Below are 22,334 nucleotides of genomic sequence, written 5' to 3'. Positions count from 1 at the left end.
GTTTTTATAATTTTTTTTTACTTGTTTTCAGAAATCTATTTTGCGGTAAACGCAAGTGGTCTCACAGGGATAAAGGAGATGGGTGTGAGATGAGAGAGCGGTCGTTCAGTGGCGGGTGTTCCTCGAAATCGGCGTACTTCAAGAACGACATCAAATCCCGCAAGTGCGACGTTGACAAGAAGAAAAAGGACACATTGTTGCAACCGGGCAAAATTGTGTTAAAGACCCAGAATACGGAGGAAGAAAAGCCTTGCTCCCTAGCCTCCCTACCAGGCAGTTCTAGTTTCAACTTCGTCTATAAGAGTTCCAAAAACGGGACCCCAACTCTTTCCAAACTAACAGGGTACCGAATAGCGACAGATCTACCCCCGTTTTTCAACCCTACATGCAAAAATCATCTCGAGGCAAAATTTCCAAGGAAAATAAAGATTCTGAACAAAACCCACCCGCCTTCTTCATTGAGAAATCCATTGCATTTTGATGATTCTATTAGCGGGATGGATTGTACGGGAAACGAGAGTAGCTCGCTAAGCAGTAGCGACTCAGACGGAGTTGTAACAAACGACAGTGACAGGGAAGGGGACGACGAATTAACAGACTGGCCAGGGATTGAAGAACTCAAAGTATTCAATAAAAGTCTAACCTTCAAATCATCGAAATCCTTAAATAATAACTGCACAAAATCAGCCAGTAATATGCCACCACCGAAAAAGTTTAAGAAAGAAAAGTCGTTAGTAAAAAGTGGCTGGGCCAATTGCAAGAATAGGTTTAAAAAGAAACGACCCAAAGTCGACTCGGGGAACGAAGATGACGCCATGATGTCCGATTCCAAAACAGTAGTAGATGTTGAGGATGAGATTTTGAAAGAGAAAGAGATTTTACCCCATTCGTCATTTTCTACCTTCAGTGATATAATAAATGCGAGTGCGTCAGGGCAGAACGCTGATGAGTCATTCTACCAGTCCTTTCAGGCGTTTCAAGAGAAGAGTGAGAAAGAGTTTGGTCAGACGCCGCGTACGAATTTCACTCTACAGAAAACATCGTCGAGCGATTTGAACTTAAGCGAGAAATCTCCTCAAAGCGACCATTATTATAGCGAGCATTCCATGGGGAACACAGGGGTTTCTGAAGTCAGAGAAATAAGGGCTGGGTGTAGGAGAATAAGGGAAGAAAGGCCAGGCTTTCTCATACTGAGTGCGGCAAACGAACAGTTGTCCAGGTTTCTCCAAGATTCGTGTCAGACTGAACTCAAGTTATCCAGTTTTCAAGATCCCATGGAGAAAGAGAAGTTAGAGTCGTTGGCTAAACTATACTCACTGGAGTTACAAGTTGAGATGGGGAGACCTATTTTAAGGAAGACCAGGTATGAACTTTTGCAGGTAACTCCTATTTTGTTTTTAACTTTTTGTGGTATATCAAGCTGTTAGTTCCTGCATTTCATCTCTCTTCCATGACTCCTATTAACTATTGCCACTTTAGCTTGACAACCAGCTGAGCTATGTCGGTGACGCTGTTTCTCCTACGGATCTCCTCATTTGGCACCGGAAAGCGCACTACTAAGTGGACAGACGACGTCAAACGAATCACAAGAGACCTATGTCCAGCAGTGGACGTCTATAGGTTGATGATGATGATAAAATCCACGCGAACGAATTTCGTGGGTATCAGCTAATAATGATTTAATTTTCTGTTCCAGCAACACAACACAAGCAATCCGCGTAGAGAACTATTCTTCACGCAATTTTCCATCTGACCATAAGCGGCGATGTTACGGCGAAGAAGCGGACACAAGTCTGAGTCTAAGCGACCAGAACTCCGTGAACTCTGCAAATGAACTGGATGACTCCGTGCCAGAGGTCAAAGGTGAAGTGGACATCACTCAAGAGTTAACGGATTCCTTCTCATATGCCCAAGTCGATAAGTCTTTGTTACATCCCGGTGATTTGGATTGAAGTATGTATCTCTGTCAGGGTCTTATTTCTCATTTCTGAAGGCCATGACCCCTTTCCCTTAATCACAATGGTAGGAGTTTACTTGGGTTAAGTCGTCCAGAACTATTTGACCTCTGCAAATGAATTGGATGACTCCATACCAGAGATCAAGGGTAAGGGTGACATCACTCAAGAGCTAGCAGATTCTTTCTCGTATGCTCAAGTCATAAGGCATCCAGGTGATTTGGACTGAAATATGTGTATATAGTTAAAAAAAATACGTTTTTGATCTCTTCTAATATGTATAGGTATGTTGCATTCAAAGACCGAAAACGCTCACTGAGCGAAAAAACAGCTCACCGAGAGAAGTCACATTCGTGCGGAATTCGAGCTCCCTACCACAATTATTAAAAATTGAACCATAGGTTGTGTTAAGGAATTTTTTAAAGCTAATTAAATTAGCATGTCTTCTTATACTGATTTCCTAGTAGGTACAAAATCGCACACCTCGACAACGTTGATCGTTTTCGCGGTGTGTGAGACGTTTTTTTTTTATTGTGACCTCACAATGGTAAATCAAGTATTATTTATTACTGAATTTGACACTCCAAGAGAAATTGTGAGCAGAGTAGTGATGTGTTTAGTTGACCAATCAGATTTTTGAATGTTATAAAATTCTATCTATCAATAATCTGATTGGTTTACTGAACACGTTTGGCCGCTCCGCTATGCGTTCTGTGGACAAGTATCCTTAATGTTTATTTTTATAGTATAGCATGTTAAGTTTAGTTTAAGAAGAACAGGCATACAGATGTAATTGAATAATGATGTAAGTTACTTTTTTTTAGAAAATAAATTTCGTAATGTACTTATAGTGGAGTAAACGAAGCATTTTCGTCGGAAGTCCTCAGAAACAGCTCCGATTTTGATGATTTTTTTTTTAAATTCTTGTTTTTTATACATTATTTAAAATCAGAAACGTTTTGAAGCGGGGAAATAATTTTTTTATCCATATGTGCGATATTTATACACGAAGTCCAGAAAAACGCTACTTTCTCTTTGAGAAGTTGTAGAGGAGGTCAAATGCTACAAATGACCTCTTAACACTTATGGGTAAAAACCGCCCGTTTTTGAGTTCAGATCGTTTTCAGAAAAATACGTATTTATTTCTTTTAAAATTAATTTTAAAAAAAGTAAGGCATATTGCCGACTTTTTATTTAATTTCTAAGTACTAGACATCTCAATTAATAATTGTGAATTCTAAAATAAAAATAATCTTTGTAGGTTCCCCGGTTAGGGATACAAGACTGTACCAGTTTCATAATTTCTATTGGGCTACTTTGCCAAAAACGCTTTTTTTTTTTTTTTAAGTTACAGAAATTTTTGGCCTGCAAATTATTTACAAAGCTTCTACACTTTTTCAGCTATCTAATGATGTACAAAACTTTAAAATAAGTTGAAAATTAGCTAAAAAAATGATAAAATAATAGCACAAGGGAGAAATTTCTTAACGCTTAAATTTTAAACAAATCGTTCCTATCGATCAATTGAGCTATCCCGTGGCCAATTTTATGATCAGACTTGACCAGATCACATATTCACAGTAAACTGTTACCTCTTTCTAAGTAGAGACTACCTCTAAACAAAGAAAAAACGATTTGTTTAAAATTTAAGCGTTAAGAAATTTCTTCCGTGTGCTATTATTTTATCGTTTTTTTAGCCAATTTTCAACTTATTTTAAAGTTTTGTACATTATTAGATAGCTGAGAATGTGTAAAAGCTTTGCAAATAATTTGCAGGCCAAAAATTTCTGTAATTTAAAAAAAAAAATAGAATTTTTGGCAAAGTAACCCAATAGAAATTATGAAACTGGTACAGTCTTGGATCCCTAACTGGGGAACCTACATAGATTATTTTTATTTTAGTATTCACAATTATTAATTGAGATGTCTAGTACTTAGAAATTAAATAAAAAGTCGGCAATATGCCTTACTTTTTTTTAAATTAGTTTTAAAAGAAATAAATACGTATTTTTCTGAAAACGATCAATAACTCAAAAACGGGCGGTTTTTACCCATAAGTGTTAAGAGGTCATTTGTAGCATTTGACCTCCTCTACAACTTTTCAAAGAGAAGGTAGCGTTTTTCTGGACTTCGTGTATAAATATCGCACATATGGATAAAAAAATTATTTCCCCGCTTCAAAACGTTTCTGATTTTAAATAATGTATAAAAAACAAGAATTTAAAAAAAAAATCATCAAAATCGGAGCTGTTTCTGAGGACTTCCTAAGATTGGCTATTTTACGGCTTTATTTACTCCACTATTATACTGAATAGTAATTATGTTAAATAAATATTTTATTTTATGACCTTTGTGTATAAAAAATATATTACATGATAAAAAAAATGTTACTTATATGTAATATAATAATATGTAGATAATAAGGAGAAATAGTCGCAATCTTAATACTAAAAGCTTGCACACTGGTTATACATGGCCTTTACACGTTTATGTATGAGTAAAGCTATGGCCTCACTTGCGCGTAGTAGACGCGCGACGCAGGGCGTGATGCGGGAGCGCGTTGCTGACGTTCCCACTTCGAAGTTATTGTATGCTTTAAGCATCATCCAAACCTGCGTGACTTAAGTGACTACGAAGCGGGAAAGTTAGCTGCGCGGCGGTCGCACCCCACGATAATTAAGACGCCTTGTACACGACACTTGCACTATACATTCGCGTCGCGTGGACGCTCCCGCATTGCGTCCCGTATCCCGCGTTCATGACGCGCAGGTGTGGCCGAAGCTTTATAACTAATATGTATATGCAGTGTGTATTTCATTAGTGACTCTTGTGATGTATGCAACGTTAAAATTGATCCTTTAGTAATTAAATATATTGACGAATATCCGAAATGTCCTGTCTATATTTTTAGTATTAATTCGTTTATGACAATTTATAGTTATATTGAATAGATGCTAGTTTGCACATTGTACTAGATTTTGTATGTTTTAAGAGTAACAACGAAATATAGTTTTTTTAGAATTTAATCTTCGTACTCATTACTAATAAATACCGGTTTTAGTTACACGTGACATTTTTTGGTGTATGCCCGAATAGTTAACCCGAAGAAGCTTAGGACTAGTCGGCCATACACCGACCAAGGTCCCGATTAAAGCCGGTATTTTTTCAGAAATATAGTTTCTTATAACCTTAAAAGATGCCGTGTACAAATTTCCACATATAAATTGTTGTGATACTTTTATAACTATTGTCGCCTGATGTATCTATATTTTGGGTCTATGTAACCCAAGTGTTGTGACAACCCGATTTTGAACCATTCAATGATCGAATGATCACTTTGGACTATAATATGAGCTGAAATAACATTTAAATTCTATACATCGTTTTTGTATTAAAATGAAATCACTCAAAATTACAAATTATCTTTAATTGCAGGAAAATGGACGCTTAATATTCCTTTTAAGACTATTTTTTGAAATGTGATGAGCTTTACTGTCCAGTAGTTTATTAAAGTTTTTTTTTGTAAGGAGGCAGCTATCTTTATTAAGTAACTTGTTGGCTAGGACTTATTAAATAGGTACATGCTCAAAGTTTCAAAATTCATTCAGACAAATTCGGATGAGTGCCATCACTACCCATATTATAAATACTAGTTTGTTGGTTTGTCCTACAATCACGTCGCAACGGAGCAACGGGTCGACGTGATTTTTTGTATGGGTATAGTTAAATGTGTTACTACTTTTTATGCCGGAAAAATCAGAGTTCCCGCGATATTTTAAAAAATCTAAATCCACGCGAACGAAGTCGTGCTTTATAAAGCTTGGTCGGCGAACATTTAACTGCGTGGATACCGAGCTCAAGAGTGCTTGTCAACTGAATCGGAGCGAAGTATAGTGAACTGTTTTTTCAATCTTTAGATGAAGCGTGCCACCTTTGTGAAAATATATGTCGCATATACAAAATCTAGCAAAACAGTGCCGTTATAGCAGAAAAAAAAGTTCGCACGTAAAGAGCTTGAACTTTCGTAAAACTTTTAATTACAAATATATGCGCCCAATCGTGGTTGAGCTGATATTTTCGCGAACACTTTTTGCCGTCCGGAAGCTTATTTGTTAATTTTTCGTAAGAGTTGACTAGTTGTTGAAGTTTTTAGAGCGAACTTTGACTTAGTTTCAACTTAAGTTTTAGTTCAAACGAGTTACGAGGTAGATTTATACCAGCGGTTATACCGCTGTCTCGTTTTAACAGTGTCTCAAGTCTTAGCAAAGTCAAAGGGCACTCTATAGATCTCAGCCTAATTGTCTTCTTTAAACGGGTACAGAGATTGGCATGTGTTTTTAATTTTACTCAATTACCGCTGCCATTAACAGGGACACGGCTAACAGGTACAACGGGACTACACGCTAGTAACTATCTCCAGTTCAGTTGACAGACATCCTAAGTATGGAAACCTTACGACCGAAGCAGAGACTTGCAATGACATTGTTGAAAGATTGTGATAATAATAATAATTTTATCACATATCACGTGTTATTTGATTAGTCTATACCTGAACGACACGTCGCCACTTAAGTGGAAACACAGCCTTTAAAATGTTAGCTTATCTCCGCTTCACTCGACAGGCATCCTAACACTTCTATTCTTTTTAGAATATTTTTTTTTGAAATTATATTGTTGTATCTAATGTTAAAGTAGAAATTGAATTTTGTATAGATTATGATCAATGAGAAATATAAATTTATAACTATTTGTCTCTTTTTTATTATTAATTAAACCCTTTTCGTAAATTGACATACAACTTACAACTTTATATTTACAAAGTTCCTTTGCTCAACGAATAAAGCACAATTCAATCTTTAAAAGTATCTGCATAGATACATCTTTTATGTTGTCTTAGGAGGTTACGAGTTTTTAACATTTCTTAGGGTGAGCTTCCACTGAAATGAAGCGGGGCGGAGATGTATTCGATCAATCAGAAAGTTGAGCGGTGATAAAAATTTGTCACGTCATCTAACAATAACGTGAGCTGCTCATCTTGTAATTTTGCATCAGTCCACCAACTATCTCCGTTCTGCTCCGCTTCAGTGGAAACGCACCCTAAGGATGTAGACCATCAGTTCCAACTTCCATATGAAAATGTAGTAGTCTGCTACGAGGACCTATCCGTTTAACCAATTTTGACGAAAGATACAGACAGCTTGCATTCTGGAGACGGACATAGATAGTCTACTTTTAGTTTCGCAAAATTAAAACGTCCCACGGTACCTAAATCCACACTCGCTTAGTTTCGGATGTCATCTAGTAGGTAATTAATAAATAAAACAAAAATAACCATTTTAAAATCATATATTGCTATTAAAAGTATAAATTTGCAAAAAAATAACAAATAAGACTGACATACCTACTATTTAAATTATTATTCATTGGAAGCACAAAATGATACAAAGTATTTCATACCTTGATAATGTGAATGAGATATTTTATTTAAATAAACAAATCATACTAAAAAAATCCAATTATTAAAGTACTAAGCCTATAAAACTAGGTTTAGGTAAAACAATTATACAAAAATGTCTTTTAACTGCATAGTGGTGCTAATTCAGTTGCACACAAAAAACTACATTAGCATGTCTTCACACTGTAATGGACTTATACAAGTGCGCTGGAAGAGGTGTGCAAAAATGACACTATTTTTTTGTGTCGATTCAAAACACACCACCGAGTGTACTGTAAATTAAAATGGACATGTTGATAGATGTCTCATTTAGTTCCAAGTACATGACGTTCAGCTGCTGCTGCTATCAGGCAGGCTTTCTTCAATCGGCAATAGCAATTCCAGCGTACTTGTAAATTAGTAGAGCTCAGCGGGTCTAAAAGTAACGTCATTCTTTTCTAACAGGAATATTATGAAAGGAATGCACACTATGTCAGATAAACCTATTGTGGTCAACAGAATCAGCACCAACATAATAAATTAATCAAGATATATTTGCATGTCTTTTAAACATTTTGTTGATTTTTAAGGTTGATTTTATAATACCTCTTAGATTAAAGGATAAATCGTTATTGTATATTATGTAAAGGTACTGTAGGAACTATTTTTTTTGTGCGTTTAAGATTTGAACTTTGTAGAATACATTTTCATTAGGCAAGATATAAATAAGGACAGAATTTATCATTGCATTAATAGAATCAACCTTTGAAATCGACATTTTATAAGCTCTTGCAAACAGAACATTCTTTTGTGATGTATATCCGTGTCAAAGAAGCTAATCGAAACGAAGCGTCGCTAATAATTCCGTCTTACTCACACACTATACATACCTACAGTGTGTAAGTGAGAGACATTGATTAATGCCGCCATTTTGGATGGATTAATGAATGGATATATCTACTATTTTTAACTTAGGTAACTACATAGTACATACATATTTTTAGACATATTTTTAATATCTTTATAATAATAATATAATCGACATAATATAAATTACACTTATACATTATCCGTCTTTTGTACTGTGCACTTGTGATGCATTAAGTATATAAGCGATTTAGATAACCGCGCATTTAAATGTTTCAAACAATAAATCACAATAATGTTATCTATTACTATCATTTCTATGTTAAAAAAAATATAATTTATATATTGTCTGTAAAATTGACCCTTTTTAACCCCCGACACAAAAAGAGGGGTGTTATAAGTTTGACGCGTGTATCTGTGTTTCTATGTATCTGTCTGTGGCATCGTAGCTCCTAAACTAATGAACCGGTTTTAATTTAGTTTTTTTTTGTTTGAAGGGTGGGCTTGATTGAGAGTGTTCTTCGCTATAATTCAAGAAAATCGGTTCAGCCGTTTGAAAGTTTTCAGCTCTTTTCTAGTTACTGTAACCTTCACTTGTCGGGGGTGTTATAAGTTTTTAATTTACACTTGTTGTGCAATAAAGTTACTTAGTGTCAATATCTAGTGGTTAATTAGTGGTTTTCGGTTAGTGCGTTTTTATAAGCAATCAAATATCGTTTGCTCTAACAGTGAACGAAAACATTGTGAGGAAACCTGCACGCCTGAGAGTTCTCCGTAACCTTCTCAAAGGTGTGTGAAGTATGTCAATCCGCACTGGGCCAGCGTGGCGGACTATAATATTATAGCCCAAACCTTTTTCATTCCTAGAGAAGACTTGTCCTCAGTAGTGGGCCGGCTATGATGTGATGAAGTTATTTAAGTAAAAATATACATAGTAGAAGAATAAAATTGATAAATTACACTTTATTTGCATGAGACTGATTTAAATGCGCGCTTAACCTTTATAGGCACTAATCCATGGTGATATATCACAGCATTTTTGCTTGTATAATTGAACAATTTTCGCACCCTCATCGATCCAAATTATAAAAAATATACATATTTTGATTATACCTACATTCTATACTTACGGCCCTTGACTGTATACCTATAACCACCTGATCAAGTTTGTATAATCAAGACTTTAATCGTCATACAAATTGGATGGTATACTTGAGGGCCTTACACGCTCGGCAACTTTGACATACCAAAGCTGGCACTTAAATAAAATTTATAACAACGTCATAATGAAAGCTACCCTTAACTAACTAAATAATTAAAAACATCCATAAATATTACAGATAAAAATCGATTGTAAGAAACAAGAACGAGAGTTACAATGAAAGAGAGTTTCGAAAGGTAACAAATCAACAGTAACAGTTAAAACAGTTATTTTATAATATGTTTAAAAATACCAGTCTGTGGTTGAAAGTGACAATATTCTCTTCCTAATTAGTTTTTTGATGGTGAAGTATCAATGTGAGTCGAACGTGGAATATGCGCGAGCGCAGTGAGTGAGAAATTCGCTATATATTGCCTAAAGACGTTTTATGTATTGATACTTCACAATCTCAACTGAAGCTGCGGCCTTTACCGTGATATGGTGTGAAGTGACCCATAAATCGGAACGTCCACCGTCCACCGTCGGATTGTGACAAACTAATGTTTGTCACAATCTGAAATGCCATATGTACGGTCAGCCTCAGAATTCGAGTAGCAATTCAATGAAACTATTCCATCAAAAACCTGTCGCATTTATGACCTTTTTCTATAATCATATTTGTGTAGCAAGGTTATGCACATATCTAACGCATGTACATAACCTTGCCACGCGAATATGATTATTAAGGTGCTAAACGACTTACGACCTTTGACTGTACGCTGAGATGCGCTCCGATTGGTCGACCAGCACCCCAGACCACAGTAAATTATCTGCAGCTAGGCAACATCAGTGGTATACCTATTCAATGGTGCATATGAGATCGTCGCCCTCGAGTTTCTGTCCGTTGGTGACGGCCACTGACTTGACAGTGCCTGCTCGTGGCGCCTGCACTATCATCTCCATCTTCATGGCCGATAGTACAGCGATGGCTTGTCCTTTGTCCACGTGGTCGCCTTCTGCAACTTTGATGGTCAGGACTGTACCTGGCATGGGTGCTCCTACTTGGTTCTTGTCGCCTTTTATGGCTTTTGGATGGATCTTCATTTCCTGAAACGAGAAGAAATAATTTATTATAGACCAACCGTTCATTTGACGTAAAGGCAGATACACATTCCGCGAAGTGTTTAGGGTTATATGCATATGCATGGAAATATGCATTGATTTTTGACATTGTTATATTTTTCTTTTTTCTTCTCTTTAGTACCTAATTTTGTCAATCTGGAAGTGGGCGTTAACAACTGCAACACAGTTTTGTAACTAACGCAGTTGTTACCGTACTTTACCTTTAAGGCCATGTAAATAAATATTTTAGAATAAAAGTATATTTATTTATTTATTTTATTTTTTTCATTTTCAGTGTCAAGGCTTTTATAGTAATCTTTACAGCAATTTTTCTCCCATCGAGCCGCACTTCCTATCTTGGTTCAACAGAAGCCTAGTTCCAGCCCGGCTGGTATCGAAGATAGCGAAGACAAAGCAAATTAAAATACTACTAGTTATGACATTCCCTAAAAATTAATAAACACTGAAAATTGTAAAAATCCACAGAAGTCTTCATTATGTTTCAATCCATGGCACTTGTAGGTACCCTTGATCTCTTAAGCCTAATAAAAACTATCAGCCAACAACTCTGCCTGAGAAGAAGTATGACTGGGTAAGGAACCACAATTTTACCTCTATTATTTCGATTGACTTTGGCCTGCCGCTAAGACGATTCCACAACGTATCTTGGTAACTTGGTAATCTTTGTAGTCCACCGTGCTACAAAAATAACTTCTCTCCAGCCGTCATCTCAGCGATGGCCACCTTGTTGAGGCGAGGAACCCGACTTTACCTAGAGTTCACTATACAATTTACGTTTCTTGGCTTACCTTGCTGGCTTGGTCGTCCCTAACGAACACAGATCTCAGTTGTCCATTGAGCTCAAAGAACACCTCCCGCTCCCCGGCCGCAGTCATCTCTTCAGAAACGGCTAAGGTTTTGATGTCCAACGTCTTGCCTCGCTCGATCTTCACTTCGATCGTTCCACCAACCTACAATATAACATTTTCAAAGCAAACTAGAATAAAAGACATCTATTATGCAATGCAATTTCGCAACAAAAGTGGGATGGAAAATAATAAGCCATCAATCAAAACAGAATTTCAAAAAAAACCCAGCCATGTGCGAGTTTCGTACTCGGATAATTTTTCCGACATGTTGCACGATAAATCAAAAACTATTACGCATAAAAATAAATAAAAAACTGTTTTAGGATGTACAGGTAAATCCCTTTCATATGATACGCCACTTGGTATAGTTATCTTACTTTGAAAATTGAAAATACTTATTTTTTCATGATTCTAGGTAACGGGAAGTACCTACCCTATAGGTTTTCTTGACAGACACGACAAACGGACAGTCGGACGACAAAGTGATTCTATAAGGGTTCCGTTTTTCCTTTTGAAGTACGGAACCCTAAAAATAATGGTTAACTTACAGAGGGTCCAACAAGGAAGGTCTTGGTGTCGAGATGTTTGACGGGGCCGTACTTGTCCCGGATGCGGAAGAAATCGTTCGCCACTTGAGGGTACATCGCTGCCGACATCACGTCTTGGTCTGTCACCTAACATTCAAGGTTACAAGTTAAAGTTGAAAACTAAAACCCGACTGCGATCGTCTTAATAAATGCTGAAATATTGTAGTAAAATTGTTTTTCTGTCGCTTGGTATATTTTAATGTTGTAGTACATTTATATTTATGAACTCAGAATTTTTTCCTCTTTCATTTGACAGCCCACTCGATACATTAGTTAAAAAAAATTTTTGGAGACCCCCACTTTTTTCATGTGACATCCGTTAGATCAATTTTTTTCGTATAAAATGTAGCCTCTACCCGGAGGCTCCCTCACGGTAACATCCTCGCTACGCTCGGGAGTTACTCTAAAATCCCTCGTTCGCTTGGGATTTATCCAAGTGCCCGTGACGTAAGACATTACATTATCCCCATGTTGCATAATCTACTGTTGTTTCTTAGTTTTTTCTTTGTCATGACCAACATGGTCGGCCATGTTGGATTTATCATGACGTGTCACTTACCTCAGGGTAATGTTCCTTAAGGTCCGCCTTCAACTTGTCGAAGTCAAGAGGCGGTAACTCCTGTCCCGGCCGGCCTTCTATCCTCGGCATGTCTTTCAGGATCTTTGATCTGAAAAAATCTAGCTTTAGACCGGTTTTTTTTTCAAATTCGCAATGGTGACTGCAAGCAATTAAAATGCATTGCGAAGCTAAAGTGGCTATGCTACGGGCAGGACGTATAATCAAAGTGATCCTATAAGGGTTCCGTTTTTCCTTTTGAGGTACGGAATCCTAACAACCAATGGATGTTGGGGTTCCAAGAGTAAGAGGGGAAAGAGGAATATTAGTATGGCTAATATTCCTAAAAATATCCTATATCTAAAACACTTACCGAAGAGGTTCAGGGAATCCTCCATAAGGTATGCCAATAGCGCCCTGGAAGAACTCCACAACGGACTTGGGGAAGGACAGTTCTTCGGCCCGGGCTTCGATGTCGGCCGCTGTAAGCTTGTTCTGCACCATGAACTGGGCGAAGTCTCCCACCACCTTGGACGATGGGGTCACCTTGATTATGTCTCCGAGTAAGAGGTTGGCTTCCCTGGTAGAAAAGAAGTGAGTTCAGTTTCTTACCAAAATTCGTAGCAGAGCAAAACTGTTTTGCCGAAAATAAATGCCGCGTAACGTGCCTTATGTTTTCAAACGAAGCTACTTATTTGAGATGGGGATGTAAATGGAAAAGCGTAAAACCAACATTCAGCACCTTGCTTTTCTTGTTTGCTGGCTTGGCAAGCACTCGTCTATATAAGTGGAAAGAGTACAACTTCATTTATATTGAGTTTCCCATGGGTTAGTTAAAATTATGAACGTTAGCTGGGAATACATGCCAACACGATCATTAATTTGAATAGAATTTCAACAGAAAGCTTATTTGGCACACCAACACCCGAATCATTAGACAAAACAAATTAATTGTAGTATGTACCCGTTATTTATAAAATTTATAATATAAAATATCGTTAAACCACGAAATAAGCTTAAATGTATTATTTACTAATCATACAAAAATGTTAAAAAAATAACACGATGGAATGATGTACCGAATACAAGGTTCTTCAGGTTTTGTATGGTACAAATAATGTTAGAGGAGTTGGTGGAACACTCTTTTTCAATTTTAGATTTCAATCTGTGTTGGAACTCGTAATCCTCATCACTAACAACTTCCAGATATCACAATATAATGGCGGGGGTTCCGTACAACGGACGGCTATGTCTAAGGCTGAGATTTATAGAGCGTACTTTGACATTTCTCAGTCTTAAGACACTGTTAAAACGAGACAGCGTTATACGGCTGGCATAAATCTGTCTCGTTTTAACTGAAACTTATGTCTAAGCAATGTCCTTGTGACTTAGATCTGCTGTGCTCGATAGATTTCAACCTAAGTATGGTAGAAGAACCTAGGACAAGAATAGTGGAGATATTCTTGGGTTAGATTCCTTCCCAGAACTCCTATAAATTCCAGAGATAGTCTAGAAATTCCTCACCTGTATGCCTTCTTGACTTCCTCAAACTGGCTTCCCAGACCCAATGAGAAGGCTTGGAACTGCAAGTTGGTGTATTGGCCTCCAGGGATCTCGTTCAAGTATACGTCAGCGTTGCCAGACTTCATAGTGGCGGTACATTCGAAGGGACCGTATAATGTGCGAGCTTGTTCCCAGTACGCTGAATATTCTGACACTGTTTGTAGAGGAATTCCTGGAGAACAAATGTTTTAACATTAATAATGACTAGCTGATGCTCGCGACTTCGTTCGCGTGGATGTAAGTTTTTTTAAATCCCGTGGGAACTCTATGATTTTCCGGGATAAAAAGTAGCCTATGTGCTAATCCAGCGTATAATCTTATCTCCATTCTAAGTTTCAGGCAAATCCGTCCAGTAGTTTTTGCGTGAAGGAGTAACAAACATACACACACACATACACACATACCTACATACACACAAACTTTCGCCTTTATAATATTAGTGTGATATTAGTGTGATAGTGTGATTAGTGTGATATACTTTGAAAGTGAATAATTGAAATCATTATAATATTTCCGCCGTCAGCGAAGAAAAATTATGAAGTAAATATTTAAATTTCTCTCCCGAAATATTTACCTACTGTTTCTTCTGAACGTTTTGCTGCTTTGGTAATGATAAAGAGGTTTAAGTTGCAACCTTTCTTTGAATTACAGTTTTATGTATTTCTATGGACATTTGAAGCTAAAGAGAACGGAGACTGATGTTGTAATGAAATAAAAAGATATGACGTCATCAAAATTTCAATATCTATTATCGGTTTAGTATCGGTTTGAAGCAGACATTGAAAAAGAAAAATCTGGATTACGCTTTTTCATTATATTATGTACCTATTACATTTTAGTTATGTCTTTAACTACGCCAGCAAAGGCATGGATAAATATTGGTGTGTGTATGTGCATGCATGTGTGCGTGTGCATGTCAATGCTGCGTACGTGTGTGCGTGTGTGGATTACTCACCGGTATCCAGAGGCGTGCCTTGCAGCGAAGCAACCAACGCTCCCATACTGGGCTGGCTGGTCATCCCAGACATGGAGTCCACCGCAACGTCGACCACGTCCGCGCCCGCCTCCGCGCACGCCAGCATCGAAGCTACGCCCGCGCCTGACGTGTCGTGCGTATGGACGTGGATTGGTATGGATGGATGCTTGTCGCGGATCGCTGATATCAGTAACCTAAAAAAAGTATTATACAACTTTATTCTTCTTCTTCTTGGTCTATTTTGATGGCGGAGGGTCGTGTCCGCGTGTTTTTAACCGACTTCAAGAGAGCAGGAGGTTCTCAACTCGTCGGAATTTAAGTTAATTTAATTTAATTTAAAAGTCATAAGGTTATGCTGTAACAAGCGTTTTAAGTCAAGTCATTTGAAGTCACCCATATATCTATTTAAAAAAATAGCCACGCTCTATCTTTGATTTCAAAATGGGTATCATTTTGGTAACCAGCGTCTCGAAAAACTCTTAAAAATGACACCCATATCTATTTCTATAAAAAATTACGACGGCCATCTTTAATTTGAAATTGGCATGATTTTTGTAATTGGCACCCACATCAATTTCTTCATAAAAATAAAAAATGCGACGTCTATTTTAAAAACCAAAATCATTTTCGAATTCAACACAACCTTGTCACCACGTAAGATTTCTGTCTTCAGTTTAGGCTGTCTTACAAGATTTCAAGTAGTGAAAGTCTGAAATAAACTATTATTATTAAAGAACAATAGGGTTTATAGCCTCATGGTGAACCACTTACTTGGCAGCCTGAGGCTTCAGCAGACCAGCCATATCCTTAATAGCTAGCACGTGCGTCCCGGCTTTCACCAACTCATCGGCAAGGTTTAGATAGTACTTGAGGTCGTATTTCTTCTTGTTCGGGTCCGATACGTCTCCGGTGTAGGAAATGGCGGCTTCAACCACGCCGCCCGCTTTGCCCGCCGCGTCCATGCCAATGATTAAGTTCGGTAGGTAGTTTAGTGAATCGAAAACTCGGAATATGTCCATTCCGGATTTTACCTACAAAGGAAGAGAAAGTTTTGAAGACCTACTTGAAGTTGTAATTTTAACAGATTTCCTTGAGGGATCGCTTCAATGACGGTCAAGAAAATATAAGATTCGATCATTTCTTTAATAATTTTGACAGATTAAATTATACCCTGACGCCGACTTGAATGACCCTTCAAAATGAAGTAATTTCGATTTTAAGTTTTTTAATCCTAAGGCAATATATTGAAAGCCTCCATACATTTATGGCTTAAAGGTAATGGTTTAGCGCCAACTTTTTTTATGAAGAATAGTGAGCTAACGAGCAGCCGGGTCACCTGATGTTAAGTGATCACCGCCGCTCATGAACATTTGCAGCACCAGAGATGCGTTGCCGGTCTTTCAGGAATTTATTGGTCTGCCCCTTGAATAACCCCATGTTGTAATCTAGTGGCAAAACCGCCGATGGGAGTTAGGAAACTAATGGAATAACTTCATTTGTGACCATATAATTATTTAAATTAAAAAGCCGTTTACGGCTGATTAGACAGTTTCTTATTTAGGTCAGGTATAAGAAACACGTTACCGCCATATCGCAGAACTTGTAGACAACGTTGTCGGGGTAGTTGGTGTAGCCGACCGCATTGGCACCGCGTAGTAGCATTTGGAACGGTATGTTGGGGATCAGTCTTCGCATATCCTCCAGCCTCTCCCACGGACATTCGTGCAGGAACCTTCAAAGAAAAACATACAATTTCAAAAAAAAAAAAAACAAAAAAAACTCTGTGTGCGGTTTGCACTGCATCTTTTTCAGCCCGCACACACAATCCACCATTTTCTTTTTTTAAGAATTTTCGCGTTGTTTCCAAGTGAGTAGAAGCCCTTTATGATGACTGCTAACATCGAGAATACCTTATTTTGAAAATTCTCTTGAAGCCCCTAAAGAAGTTGTGGCATTTTTAAATTGTTGAGATTATCATATCATATCATATCATATCATAATTAATTTATTGCAAATACACGTTTTACAATAGGTGGTACAAGAGTTTAAGGTTACAGTGTATTTACCATTATAGTGGTGTGCAATAGGCAACATATTTCATAATTATATTGATAACATGAATGACAATAAATGGAAATTGGAAATTATTATTGTAACAAAGGAGAGAAAAATAAAAATAAAGAGAAACGTAACACTTATTATGCTTTATATCTATTGGCGTATTCTTGAATGGTGTAGTACGCCTTGTCTACTAAGTATTCTTGTAAGGTCCTTTTAAATTTTTGGTAATTATTAATATTTAAAATTGTTGTTTGATTTTTTTATAACTTCTGGACCTGCTTACCTGAAGACAGTTTTTTATGTCCTTTTGAAGTTTTAGTAGATTTTCAGGGAGCAATTGTCTAAAAATAGAAGTTTGAGAGACTTACCTAAGCGCAACGTCGAATGTAGCTCCACCCCAATTCTCCAAAGCGTATAGATTGCTGAAGTTATGTGCCACGTAAGGAGAGACGCCCAAAAGGTCATGTGTCCTGACTCTGGTCGCCAACAGGGACTGATGGGCATCCCTGTATGTTGTGTCCATGAGTAACAGCCCTTTGTTCTGTCGTACTGCTTTTGCGAAGGCTTCAGGACCGCCTTCTGTGAGGATCTCCTTGAAGCCTTTCGGTGGTTTGACGGCTGTTGGGATTATGCAATAAACTGTTGAAAATGCCTAGGGAACATTGGTATAGTTTAAATTTTTTAGGATATACTAAATGGTAGTGTTTCTATTCACTTTTCTAGTATTTCAGTTTATTTGAACAATCAAAGCACGCATCGAGTTGGAACAGTGCTAATTGACTGTGATGACATAATATGTGTCTAAGCTTAGCGACTCTAAACGAAGTATGAAAAGAGTTAAGTTGAGAGAAGAGATGCTTGAAGTTTCTCTATGTTGTTAAATCAGGAATCAGAAGATCCGTGGGAGAACCAGAGTAACCGACATAGCTCAACGGGTTGCAAAGCTAAAGTGGTGGTGGGCAGGGTAGAGCACATATTTCGAAAAACCGCTAGACGTTGGGGTCCCAAGGTGCTAGAATGGCGACCTCGCACCGGAAAGCGCACAGTTGGAGAACCTCCCAGGGACCTCCAGGGGACAGACGACATTAAAAGAGGCACAGGGAGCCGGTGGATTCAGGCAGCGCAAGTCCCTAGCGCGTGGAAGTCCCTAAAAGAGACTTAGGTCCAGCAGTGGACGTATATTGGTTGACGATGGTGAAGTGTGACAAAGAGAAAATATACATGCTAGAGATCGTAATACTTTTTGTATTATGGAACGCACATTCGTACGTACGTATAAAAACGCACTTCGACTAAAATTTTAACTAACTTGTTAGTATAGAGCATAAAGTATTGCATCGAGTATTTTTGTAGTACACTGACAATTCAAAATTACATGGACCAAACAAAACATAATGTAATGTTTATGATTTTATGAACAACCAATTATACTTCGCCTTGAAGAAGTTTTAGATTCATGTATACAAATATGTATAATGCTATAATTCAGACCTTTAATCTAGCATTATTTATTAGGTACAGAAATGTCCTGCTGTTTTTTATTTATCACGAAAAACCCAATACATGCAACATTTATTATTGTACAGATAATTACGTAATAATAACTAACGTCTTACCTGTATTTTCACCTGTCATTTCGTGTCTTTTAATGGCCTCAGGGGAAAGGTCTGTGAAATAATATGATTAGTGAAAAAATATGGTAAGTGCAAATGTTAATGGGAGTGCCACACCCAATATAATAGCAGAGAATTCACGGAAAAACACTTGTCCGCGAATAAACAGCAAATAATAGTCCCTTCAAAGTGTTAGTTGAAAAGACGCACACAATTGATGGACATTTAATTAATATGTACGAGCAGATCTAAGACAAAATGGACCGTCCAGTAATTAGGTAGCATAACTTTTTATTTTACATTTGTCCGCAAAAAACAGCAATTTTAAGAGTTCCTTCAAAGTGTTAGTTGAAAAGACTCACACAATTAATCGACAATTAATTATACGAGCACATATATGTAAGTCTAAATGGACCGTCCAAAAATAGGTATGTAGCACAACTTTTTTATGTTTTTTTTTTAATATTATGAGCGAAGCAAGCGCGTAATGGCTAATTTTGTTGAACACAATCTTTAAACAGGAGATCTTCTCTCTAAACTTTTTCTCGTATGAAGCATTATGAAAGGGATAGCAATAAATTTTCATCTCAGCTTAGTTAAGAGATTGTGTATAAGAGAATTAGCCATAATGTCGACGTAGTAGGTACGTAACTGCGGGTACGTGAGCATGTAGTTTTGTTGTTTTTTTTTTTTTTTTCTATTTTTTTTTAAATAAAATCGCAAAAAAATTTTTTTTTCATTGTTATACTTTCGAAATCAGCAGTGAAGGATGATTTTTATTAATGAAAGCGAAAACCATCCCACATAGGCCCTTATAAAAAATTACACACTATTTATACATGGCTACTTGTTCAATGTATTGTACGCATTGGATGTACGTACGTACTTATATCAAGAAAACCATTAAAAACAAAAAAAATTCAATGATTTGCAAATATAGATTTATTTGGTCGACTAACGCGTGCTCCTAAAATGTTTATATCTTGTTTACATTCTTCATGCGAAAATAACCTTTGGAAAAACACAAAAAAGGATGGCAGACGGATTTGTTCAATATCCATGCGAAATTTTGTGGAAGTTTTTATTATGAATAAGATTATCTAAGAGATTCATCAATGCTGAGAAGTATATAAACCATTATATACAAGCAGTGTGTAATTTTTTATTAATAAGACAAAGAAAGACTTTGATTGTGCTTTCTGGATTTTATGCCTGTGTTTTTCGGCAATTAATAGAAAAAATAGTAATTAAAGCTTTTTAAAGCTGTAGAGGTGTCGCAAGTAAAAGAAAGAGCAGTAGGTTTTAATATATCCTTTTCGGACCTACCATGCCCCGAGCGGACTGAAAAAAAAATCATTCAACATGTAAGAAATTTTATTTGCTGTGTTGGTCACACTGTGCTATTATATTTTTTGGCTGTGTTGGCAACACTGTTATTATTTTATTTGCTGTCCTGCAAATACTGTGTTAATTTGGAATAAGAAATGCAATATTTGTTAATAAAAAGTCATCAAAATGCATTTTTTAAATCATTAGACTTCTTTTTAGCACTCAATAAGTAATTTTTGGGTTTATGACCTTATTGGAATTTCTGTTGAGAACAAAAAACTAAAAAGAAATAACAAACAGTATTTTTAGAAAAATTAGGGTAAAAGTAATGTACATCGAAACGTTGATGATTTTTGTAAAAATGAACCTAAGAAATCGTGTTTTATATTTACACCCATATTCTAAGTCGTAACCTCATGATTTCCTCGACTCGACTCAACCTCACTGAGGCGTTTTTATATTCTGAGTTATAAATTTTCGCCTCCACTCAAAGAGTTTCCTCATTCGAGTGAGTTTGAGTTGAGTGAAACGTAAGGTTGATCGCGATCTACCTTGAGGATGTTTTATGTATGTTAACCGGAACAAAGTGCATTTTATTTGTTATGTATTTTGATTAAATGAGGTGTTTTAAATATCATCATGAGACCCAGTGTCGCCGGCTCACTACAGAGCACGGGTTTTCTCCGAATGAACCCGGTAATGCAACGCATATTATTGGTTGGGCTGTGGGCAGGAGATCTAACTCACAGAAAGTGAAACGAACGAACGCGGTGATGAAACGCAACTTGTTGGCTGGGCAGCAAGCACGTCAGATTTATGTGTGAAGGTATTGTTTTGGGACGTTGATGTACCTCACAAAAAGTGAAACGAACAAACGTGGCGATGACACATAACTTGTTGGCTGGGCAGCACGCTCATTAGAGATACCTTATTTTGATATGGGACCTAGGTCACTCAAAATGTGAATCAAACGAACGAACGCGGCAAAGAAACATGATTGATTGGCCAGTGCGTCCAAATGAGTAAGCGAAACAAAGTAGGTATAGTAAAGGACAGAAAATGCAACAGGTTATTACGGTATAAATGTATGTTGACCCCTGAAAATAAAAGGCAAGCAAAATTTCGTTCAAAAACGAAATATTCCTCCAAATGATGACGAAATTCATGACGTTTTGCCTCGACTCACACTCATTCGAGGAACCTCATTATTTCCTTACCCTCACAACTAAGAATACCAATTTCGAGGTTCGTTCGAGTCATACCTTGAGGCTCCCTCGAGTGAGTTGAAGTCGAGGAGCTTTCGAGGTTGCGACTTAGAATATGGGTGTTAGTCCCTCAGATACACAAAGTTTTCGCTATAGATAATGAGACTAATTCAGTTATAAACTAAACCAAACATGACTAAACATATTTCTGCTATCCCTTTCATAAAGTTCTCCGCAGAGAGAGACGTAGCATTGCTTTTAGACTTTTTACTTTAGAGATTGTATACAAACAGCGACAAAGCTATAGGCTTGCACCTGCCAGTGTAAGCTACTATAGACGGGTGCAAACCTAGTTTTGTTGCTGACTCTACAACTGAATTACCACAAATAGTAGAGTAAAATGAATCTAAGTAACCTTTGGTTTAGTCTTGAATTCTTTTGTTTGGTAGCACAAAAAAAATACATCAAAAATAATAAAAATTATACTACTACTAAGGCTATAGTTTCAATTTGATTCCTCAAATTAATGATTAATTTTACTACTTCACAAGCTAAAACGGGTCACTCAAAAGATCAATATCAGGGTTGGTCTAATACACCAATCTATACAAATATTTGGTCACTCACCCAACGGCACTGAAGGGATGTAAGGCTTCACATCCGAAGGCGGTATATTCGTGGCCAAGGGCGTTGCCGGTCCGTTGACCAATACTTGGCCCAAGTAGCTGATGATCTTTTGTGCGCGGTTTTGTGACGCTTTGAACATGAACAGTTGAGGATGCTCGTCGATGAAGTATGTGTCTACGGCTCCTGGAGTAGAAACATTGAGGATATCAAATACTAGAGATCACCCACAGCTTCCAAATCGTTCTTATCCCCTGTCCCATAATTCGAAAAATTCCTTGTTTGCATTGTAAAAAGAATCTTTGTTCAAAAATTCAGCTTTCTAGGTCCTAGGATTTGATGAGTAAGTGAAAAAATCAGGAATTTTCTTTTTTAATGTACTAATGATGGCAATGATTAATTATTATTATCTTAGCAACCTTGTTGTCCAAC

The 22,334-nt window shown here is 37.1% G+C and overlaps 2 protein-coding genes across 4 annotated transcripts in view; one reads left to right on the top strand and one right to left on the bottom strand.

Moving 5' to 3' along the window:
* The window catches only part of LOC123873325, a 36,500-nt gene that overhangs the window by 6,906 nt on the left and 7,260 nt on the right, over positions 1-22,334 (top strand). Inside the window, exons 4-5 of the mRNA XM_045918130.1 lie at positions 32-1,363; positions 1,697-1,953. Of these exons, the coding sequence (XP_045774086.1) occupies positions 32-1,363; positions 1,697-1,952 (1,588 nt within the window). The 3' untranslated portion in view covers position 1,953. The remainder of the gene's footprint in view (positions 1-31; positions 1,364-1,696; positions 1,954-22,334) is intronic.
* LOC123873324 (pyruvate carboxylase, mitochondrial) overlaps positions 8,818-22,334 on the bottom strand; it is a 32,075-nt gene continuing 18,558 nt past the window's right edge. For 2 of the 3 annotated variants that reach the window (XM_045918128.1, XM_045918127.1), the window contains exons 13-24: positions 21,906-22,088; positions 18,748-18,798; positions 17,500-17,749; positions 16,655-16,802; positions 15,842-16,101; positions 15,050-15,264; positions 14,056-14,266; positions 12,905-13,111; positions 12,535-12,643; positions 11,937-12,062; positions 11,329-11,490; positions 8,818-10,504 (exon numbers count right to left, since the gene is read on the bottom strand). In XM_045918128.1, the coding sequence (XP_045774084.1) occupies positions 10,256-10,504; positions 11,329-11,490; positions 11,937-12,062; positions 12,535-12,643; positions 12,905-13,111; positions 14,056-14,266; positions 15,050-15,264; positions 15,842-16,101; positions 16,655-16,802; positions 17,500-17,749; positions 18,748-18,798; positions 21,906-22,088 (2,171 nt within the window). In that variant the 3' untranslated portion in view covers positions 8,818-10,255. The remainder of the gene's footprint in view (positions 10,505-11,328; positions 11,491-11,936; positions 12,063-12,534; positions 12,644-12,904; positions 13,112-14,055; positions 14,267-15,049; positions 15,265-15,841; positions 16,102-16,654; positions 16,803-17,499; positions 17,750-18,747; positions 18,799-21,905; positions 22,089-22,334) is intronic. The other variant, XM_045918129.1, reaches the window with a different exon arrangement.

This window comes from Maniola jurtina, chromosome 16, assembly GCF_905333055.1.
Source record: "Maniola jurtina chromosome 16, ilManJurt1.1, whole genome shotgun sequence".
Taxonomy (NCBI): domain Eukaryota; kingdom Metazoa; phylum Arthropoda; class Insecta; order Lepidoptera; family Nymphalidae; genus Maniola; species Maniola jurtina.
This window is presented reverse-complemented; position numbering and strand designations above follow the sequence as displayed.